This window comes from Pipistrellus hanaki (genome assembly GCF_964339955.1).
Source record: "Pipistrellus hanaki genome assembly, chromosome: 9".
Classification (NCBI taxonomy): Eukaryota; Metazoa; Chordata; class Mammalia; order Chiroptera; family Vespertilionidae; genus Pipistrellus; species Pipistrellus hanaki.
In genome coordinates, this window is record NC_140511.1 from 44,535,750 (window position 1) to 44,545,270 (window position 9,521).

At 38.4% G+C, this 9,521-nt stretch overlaps 1 protein-coding gene across 1 annotated transcript; it reads right to left on the reverse strand.

The window, feature by feature from the left end:
- Positions 1-903: 903 nt before the first annotated feature.
- Positions 904-1,844, reverse strand: LOC311627764 (olfactory receptor 52B4-like; the record flags this gene model as incomplete). The annotated part of the gene is given in 2 exon segments (XM_084894324.1): positions 904-926; positions 929-1,844. Coding segments are annotated over 2 exon segments (939 nt in total).
- Positions 1,845-9,521: the final 7,677 nt, after the last annotated feature.

Below are 9,521 nucleotides of genomic sequence, written 5' to 3' on the forward strand. Positions count from 1 at the left end.
ATGATAGTTAGTTTAAAATATTATTTAAAAATCCCATCATATTTAACTGACTGATCTGGGACATACTTGTCTCACAAATATAATGTGAATATATTTCCATCAGCAAACATATAAACCCATATTATTACGTCTCACTACTCTTTTATATTATAAATTATACTAGTAGATGTGCCATGGTTGTTTTAACCTACTATGCACTTTTGTTAACCTAGATAACATTTGTTACATAGTAGTGTATTTTCTGTTTAATACTTGTTTAGTATATATTTTTGTGTGTGTGTGCTTTATTTGGTCTCATGTTGAATATTTTCTTCTAAATGATTAACAACATAAATAAAAATTTTACAAACATAAGCATTAATGAACTGTTTGGTATTTTAAAAGCGAGAAGAAAAATGTATTTACATGAGCACTCATTTATGTTAAAAGCATATTAATGGTAAATTGAATATATAACACATGTAATATATACATTTCATCATAATCTGTCTAAAAGAAAAAATATAAGGATATGATATAGGGGCGAATGACTGGAAAAATGTCCTAATGAGAGGAATAAGACAAGGACTGACATTCAAAGCATAGAATATCTCAGTATAGTTCAACAATTTTCCATGGAAGGCCAGTCTCTAACCTCTCATCTAGGGTAGAGAGGTGAACTGATCTGAATTCTATGAGAATGCTAAGACCCCAAAGAAATTGATGTCTAATGACTTATTCAAGGCTTTGCAAGAAACATCCACCAACATACGGTATTACTCATATAACTGCTCTAAGACAATTTGACAAGAAGACATTTGACTAGTATCTCTACTGGACCTCTTCACATCCTGATAAATAATGTCACCTCACGCCTGGTGAGAATTACTGAGAAAAGTACAAGGTTAGTTTCTATTATTAAAGTCATTTCTGTTTTGGAAACAACAAACCACCAGGTCCCGAATCTGCTTGGTCCTAATGCCATAAATGATGGGATTTAACACAGGTGGAATGAGAGTATAGACATTGGCCAGCAGAACGTGAATGTGAAGTGCAATGTGGCGTCCAAAGCGCTGAGTGAGAACTGAGAAGATCCCGGGCCCATAGAAGAGGATGATGACACAGACGTGGGAGCCACACGTGTTGAGAGCTTTGTGGCGAGCATCTCGGGATGGGATGCGGAAGACAGCACGGAGAATAAGCATATATGAAACAAAAATTAGCACAACATCTAAGACCAAGGTGGACATTAGGACAAAAAAACCATACCAGATGTTTACTCGTATGTCATTACAGGAAATTTTGGCCAAGACAATGTGCTTACAAGTGGTATTTGGGATGATGTTGCTTTTGCAGAAAGTCAGTCTTTTTAGAAGAAATATAACAGGGAAAACTGTCCCATAACTTCTCAGAAAGATTGTCGCACCAATTTTCCCAATCAGTGCATGTGTAAGAATGGCTGTGTATCTCAGCGGGTAGCATATGGCAATGTAGCGGTCAAATGCCATCACCAGCAGGATCCCTGACTCAGACATGAAAGTGGAAGTGAGGAAGAATACCTGAGCAATGCAACAATTCAGGGAGATCTTCCCAGCATGGAACCAATAGATGGCCAAGGCTTGAGGCACTGTGCACATGGAGAGAACAATATCTGTTCCGGCCAGCATGCTGAGGAAGAGGTACATGGGTTCATGGAGACTGCGTTTTGTGAGGATAATGAAGATGAGCAAGCTGTTCCCAACCAGGGCGATGATGTAGGAAATGAAGAAGGGGATGGAAATCCACATGTGCTGGTCCTCAAGGCCAGGGATGCCCAGCAAGCGGAAGACTGTGTGGCTAACACCAGTGTGATTTAATGCAGTCATGCTCATGGAAATCTTTTAAGACGTCATCACCTATTTACAGAGACAGAGGAAAATTTGATTATCCGTATATTTTTCTTTGATATATCCAGGTGCTTTTAGTACCTACATGGTCCTGTTCTTGAGGATGTTAGGATTTCAATGCATATATGTAAATAAGATAAATAAGGTATGATAATACTTTCAACAATAAAAATAAGTTTAAAAGCTGAGGTCTTAATCTCATAAACAAGATAAACCCTTATACAAGTAAAGAAAATTAAATAATCTCTCTCTCTATAAAATCCTAATATGCAAATTGTCCCCTTGGGAGTTCGACCAGGTAGACCAGGAGTTTGATCACTCACTATGACATGTGCTGATCACAGGGGGTGGTGTGGAATGAAGGAAGGCCCTGATCGATCCTGATTGCTGGCCAGGCCTAGGGACTCTACGTGTGCACGGATTTTCTGTACCAGGCCTCCAGTTAAATTAATGATTAACATCTTTGTGGTAAAAATTAAATTAATATAGGAACACAATAGAAGGGTTACTTCAGTCTATATTCATGTTGATTTTAAGAACTTATTTTTTTATATTACCTTTGTAATATCATAGTTTAGGATAATAGGTAGTTTGGGATGCTAATATTTGATGGCAGTACCAAGTAGAGAATGGTACTAGGTCATTTGGGAATTTAAGGAGAAATATTTGCCATGCAAATGCCAAATGTATTTAAAACCGCTTTCAGCTCTGTGTGGTTGTGGTAATGTACATTTGGGTAATTGAAGAAAAGATGCCAGTCAAAACTGGTTTGCTTAGAATAGAGATTAATCTGTGAGAAAATGGTCAGCCATAATAAAGAAACTGAAGAATGTTTTGGATATGTTAAGCTGGCAGCTAGTGGATGACAGATTGGAAGGGAGAAAGAAAACAAAGACTGAAATGTCAGGACATTGAAACACTTGTCCTAGCATTATAAATTGGGTATATTTATATTGATGGACTGCTATCACAGTGAAATAGGACAAATTATTTTTTATCTCAATGTTAGGGATGAATATAAAAATGCTACCTATGGTACCCCATTGATGGCTTCTAACAGCACAGGGAAGTAGGTGTTTTCATCACCAATTTCCCCCAATAGGACTTTGAGGCTCATGAATCTTGTCACAGCTCTAAGAATATAGGGTTTGAAGATTTTTAAAAAGTTACTACATACAATTTCATCTTCTGTGAGTGGATTAAGGGGAAAATGGCCTTTTGTACTGAAATTGAGAAAGTCTTGAGACTACTGGGAGGGGCTCCTGGGAGGAGAGCAAAGGCATTTTCTGAGTAGGTAGTGATGTCCTATCCTTTTTACTACAGAATGAAGAGCAGCCATAACATAACATGGATTTCAAAATAATGTATGCTTAACACCACTAACTTAGACAAGCATAGTCTTTTAAAAAGCATTTCTCCCATATCATTGTAATTATTTATTTACTGTTCATTTCCCAATTGAGAGTAGGCTCAGCATTCTATATACATTACTTTCTTAGTGTCCATTATGTCATCTGAAAGAATAGATACTAAAATAAGATGTTTAAAATACATTTTCTTATAAACTATAAAACTATGAAATTATCACTTTAAATAAATTGAAGATAATAAAATGCATGGAGAAGTTACATTTATTACTTCTCTTTGGATGATGTAACTTTATTCTTTGTTTTTTTTTAAATTAAATTTTTACGTACTGACACTATTTTTTTCACATAGATTACATACACACTCTATGTGAGACCTATTTATATTTTACAGATATGAAACCACATTTTAACATCTATACTAATAAAAGGGTAATATGCTAATTTTATTGACCTGCTATATTCCAGACATCCAACTTTCCTTCGGGACAAAGCCATGGTGGTGGGGGCTGAGGCAGAGCCAGTTAGGGGTGATCAGGCCGGCAGGGGAGAGCAGTTAGAGGTGATTAGGCCAGCAGAGGAGGACAGTTGGGGGCAAACTGGCTGGCAGGAGAGGGCAGTTGGGGGCATGAGGCAAGCAGGCAGGTGAGTGGTTAAGAGCCAGTGGTCCTGGATTGTGAGAGGGATGTCTGACTGCAGGGATTGAGCCTAAACCTGCAGTTGGACAACCCCCAGGGGTCCTGGACTGAGAGGTTGTAGGCCGGGCTGAGGGTCACGCCCCAATATCAGGCCTCTAGTAGACTTACAAATATTTTAACATAACTGAACTGGCTGTAAAATATACAAGTTTATGCAACAACCATAATTTACTTAACCATTTCATTATTATTAACATGCAGTTTTTCAAAATTTTCAGTTGTTCAAGAATATAATATTTATTAAAACATTTCATTCTTTATTAGTAAACATTTGCTTGCTTATTAATCTTAGCTATACATGAATCCTTAAATATTATATAGTCAAATTATGACTTGTTTTTGTTTCCTTTGTGTTCTTTAAAATCAAACATGAATTACATTATTTTAAAATATTGTTTCTATTTAATTTAGCATTTGAATAATTTAAACATGTCTGTTGATATAAAAATATAAAATTATAAAGAGGCATTTTAATTATCACTAATCATACCCATTAAACTAAAGAGTTCATAATTACAAAATGTTTTGTTCTTTATGCAGATTTTCACATATTATTTTATGCCTTACTTTTTAATGTAATGTTGTATAACAAGTATTTTCCTTTGTCGTCAAGAACATTACATACATATTAAGATGAATAAATGTATAACATACTATTATGTGGTATACTCTATTTTAGTAAACTAGGAAAGATTCTGAACATTTTTACTGCAACTAGAAATAAGTGACTGAACATGTGCTTTTTATGTGCAAAAAATTTTTAAATGCACTTTTTAGAAATTCTAGGAAATTTATGTTTTCCCAAAATTTGAATGGAATCCAATAGCAAAATAAGAACTTAAGGTACCATTTTTCATCTTTCTATTTTTTCATGTTTAATCATACAAATGAATGAAGTGAAATTCACTCTTTTTAGTTTAATTTTTGAGTTCCAATAAACATGCGGCTACCACAATAAAATACAGAATTGCTCCATCAGCCTCCCCAAGACACCCATCGGCACCCTTTTAGTCAACTCCCACCTGCCCTTGTAGCCTTTTATCTGTTTTCTGTGCTTACAATTCTGTCTTTTCCAAAAAGTCTTACAAATGGAGTCATGCTGTGCATACCCTTTGCAGTCTGGGTTGCTTCACATCGCCGAATGCATTTGAATCTTCCTATGTTGTACTTGTATTAATAGCTCATTCCTTCATTGCTGACAGTATTCCATCATATGGATGCATCAGATTAAGTCATTCATTTTCTAGTTAGAGTACATTTGGATTGCTTTCAGGTTCTCATGATTACAAATAACTATGTTAAAATGTCATATATTTGATATGAAGTAAAAGCTAAATCATACTTCATTTGGTTAAAAATCTAAGGCTAGCCCTGGCCTGTGTTTCTCATTGGTAGATTGTAGGCACACCGATGGAAGGGTCTCAGGTTCGATTCCCAACCAAGGGGTTGCAGGTTCAATCCCTATCCTGGTCTGGGCATGTGTGGGAGGCAAGCCATCAATGTCTGCCTCTTTCTTTCTTTCTTTCTTTCTTTCTTTTTTTTTTTTTTTATTAAATATATTTTATTGATTTTTTACAGAGAGGAGAGAGGGATAGAGAGCTAGAAACGTCGATGAGAGAGAAACTTCGACCAGCTGCCTCTTGTACACCCCCTACCGGGGATGTGCCTGCAACCAATATACATGCCCTTGACTGGAATCGAACCTGGGAATCTTTCAGTCCGCAGACCGAAGCTCTACCACTGAGCCAAACCGGTTTCAGCTGTCTGTCTCTTTCACATCAATGCTTATCTCTCTCTCTCCTTCTCCCTTCCTTCCACTTTCTCTAAAATCAATGGAAAAAATATCCACAGGTGAGTATTTAAAACAAATCTCAGTCTAATATTGCCAGGTGATAGGATAAGCATATGTCTAACTTTATTTAAAAATTGCCCAATTTCTCCAAAGTGCCAATCTTGTGACTTTCCAACAGCAATGTATGAGCTGCCATTATTTCACATCCTCATCAGAACCTGGTACCTTTTTTTTTTTTTTTAAAGACACACATATATTTTATTTTATGATTTTAGAGAGGAAGGGAGAGGGAGAGAGATATGGAAACATCAATGAAGAGAAAGAATCACTGATAGGCTGCCTCTTGCATGTCCCCCCACTGGGGATCGAGCCTGCAACGCAGGCATGTGCCTCTGACTGGAATTGAACTTGGACCTTCAGTTCTCGGGCTAAAGTTCTGTCTACTGAGCCAAACCGGCTAGGGCCTGGTACTACCTTTTTAAAATTTTAAGCATTCTAATAGGCTGTTAAAGATACATCATTGTAGTTTATTTTACATCTCCATACTCTAAATACATTATGCAAAAACAAAACCATGATTGGCAGTATTTGCCAGTTTCTGCAGTGTACATTTTCCTACCATGGTCTTGTTCCGGCTGCCCACATGTCAGCGAATGTGGAGTCTGCAAGCAATGGGCACAGTGAGTCAGTACAAGTGGCTCTAGCACACAGCTGATTTTGTCTCTTCCGTTCTGTCTATTTATTTCTAGACAATGGTCCTAATATTGTCCACCACCTACTGAAGGCCCTGTAGCATCTAGTCTGGAGAGGGCATTCTTGCCTGAAATTTCATCCCATAGAAATTAAAAAAAAAAAAAAAAAAAAAAAAAAATCACTTACCTGCTTTAAACGGAGTTCTCACGGGCTAGATGAGGCAAGTCATAAGAGGTCTCCGAGTGACTGGCGCCAGGGCACTGAGATTTTATGTATTTGCCTGAGAGCCTCAGGGGCAGCTCTTATTCCAGAGAGTCCAGATTTAGAGCGGTCCTTTCAACAACATCTCTTTCCTCCCACACTTGGGATCAAGTCATTATGGCTCTTCAAGTCTGACTAATCCCACTCTTCCCTCTGCACATCCCTTTGTTATTTGTGCTCATGTACTTATTTCGAATAAATTGTTAGCATTACCACAATTTATTCCTGTTTCTATTTTAATGACAATTAGTAAATATTAACCCTGTTCTCAGTCAGCACAATTATGAAAATCAACATAATTTAAAAACATAACAAAAGGGTTTCTTGGTAATATTAGAGAAATGAATTAAATTTATACCACATTTGTTAAGTCAATACAACTTTGGGGTTTATAATAATGTTTTACATGAAACTACTTGAATATCTTTTGGAAAGTCTACTTGCACTACTTAATGTGAATCAAGGTCAACTATGAAAACCACTCTGTATCCTCTTTTCCTTTGGCTACCAGATGATCTACATTTAATTTTCAGTTATTGTATTCAGCTCTGCTTCTGGTAAACGTATCTCCACCTTTTTTTTGTATCTTTTTATTTTTATTTAATTAAGCCAAGTAACTGTATATATAAATCGTTGTATATGCCTAAGAATATATTTTTATAGACTAGGAATGAATTTAAAAAGTGAACTGGTTTATTTTTCAAAGTCTGAGATAGCTCTATTATTAATTATTATTATTATTTTAATCCTCACTTAAGGATATTTTTTTAATCAATCTTTATTGTTCATATTATTACAAAAGTTCCTCATTTTTCCCCCCCTCCACCAGGTTCCTACCCTACCCTCTGCCCTTTTCCCACCCCCCATTGTCCTCATCCATAGGTGCACAGTTTATGTTCAGTCTCTTCCTGCACCCACCACTCCCTCCCCCCCCCCCCCCCCCCGAGAATTGTCAGTCCATTACCCTCCCGTATCTCTGATTCTATTATAATCAACAGTTAATATTGTTCATCAGGTTTTTTAATTTCCTTGTTTTTTTTAATTAATAAACTTTTATATTTTTAAAAATAAATTTTAAAATCTAATAATTTTAAACCTTGTTTTTTCTGCCCTGGGAACTGAGAAGCAATCTTGTTTACATGTAAACTTGCCCTTGGGCTATCAAAAGGCATAGCCATTCAAGTGTAAATGAACACATTGTCTAAAGATAGCTGCTGGCTGGAGCCGGGAGCAGCGGCTGTCAGGCTGGGAGCGGCCAGACCCAGAGCAGCTGGGTCGGGTGCAGCCAGGCCCGGAGCAGCAGCTGCCAGGCTGGGAGCGGCCAGGCCCGGAGCAGCAACAGCCAAGTCCAGAGCAACTAGGTCGGGAGCGGCATGACCAGACCCGGAACAGCTGGTTGTGGAACAAACCAGAGCAACAGAGGCCAGGCCCGGAGCAGCCAGGCCCAGAACAGCTCGCTCCTTGCCTGTCCCTGCCCCAAGGCTGCCTCTCAGACATGGCTGGAAACTTTTGCGGGAACTTGAGGGTCTGCTGAATCAAGTGATGAAGGCTTAGATCTGGATGTGTTGAGTTAATATAGCGCTGGGGTGTTGAACTGTGAGTGCCTTGGGTGGGGCCTGGATGAGGCTGGTTGACCTATTTGGAAATGTCTTTTGTGTGAAGTGTATCATTGAGCATGTGGAGGTATTATTGATATGAGAAAATGCTAAGTAACAGATTTACTATCTGAAAAGGGATTTACTATTGGGGAAAGGGAGGGAGGAAGAGACTGAACATAAACTGTGCACCTATGGATGAGGACAATGGGGGATGGGGAGGGGGCGGAGGGTGGGGTGGGAACCTGGTGGAGGGGGGAAGAAATGAGGAACCTTTGTAATAATATGAACAATAAAGATTGATTTAAACAAACAAACAAAAAAAAATAAAGATAGCTGCTGGCTGGAATAGGATTACCTGTTCTGGGTGGGAAGGGCATGTCCTCCCCTTTCTCCATTAAAATTAAGGTGTTAGCTTTAAAACCTCTTTTTGGCAAGAGACCTTAAACTTTCAGAACTTTAAATTTTTCAGATAGTAAATCAGTTACTTAGCATTTTCTCATATCAATAATACCTCCACATGCCCAAGGATACACTTCACACAAAAGACACTTCCAAATAGATCAACCAACCTCATCCAGGCCCCACACAAGGCACTCACAGATCAACACCCCAGCGCTATACTAACTCAATACATCCAGATCTAAGCCTTCCTCATTTGATTCAGCAGACCCTCAAGTTCCCCCAAAAGTTTCCAGCCATGTCTGAGAAACAGCCCTGGGGCATGGGCAGGGGAGGAGCGAGCTGTTCTGGGCCTAGCTTCTGTTGCTCTGGGCCACTCCATGCCCAGCTGCTGCAGGCCTCGCCGCTGCTGCTCCAGGCTCGGCTGCTCACTTAAGGATATTTTTATTGATTTTAGAGTATGAAAGAGAGACAAAGACAGAGAAAGAGGAAGAGAAAAGAGAGAGGGAGGAAACGTTGATATGAGAAAGAAACATTAATTCGTTTGCCTCTTTGACCTTGACCAGGGATTGAACCCACCACCTAGGCATATGCCTCTTCCAGAACTTCAACCTCCAACCTTTTAGTGTATGGGATGACACTCCAATCAACCATGTCACCCAGGCAAGACCAATCTATTATTATTGATCAGAGAGTTGAAAATATATGTCCCCAAGCTCACCTGTGAATTTACTTCAGAAACTTACACTCAGTGAGACATTTATCTAGTCTCAACTGTTCCTTAACCTAGTAGGGGTTCCAAAGCTCACTTCATGACTATTGGGAAAACAGTAGCTTGGTTTCCATTC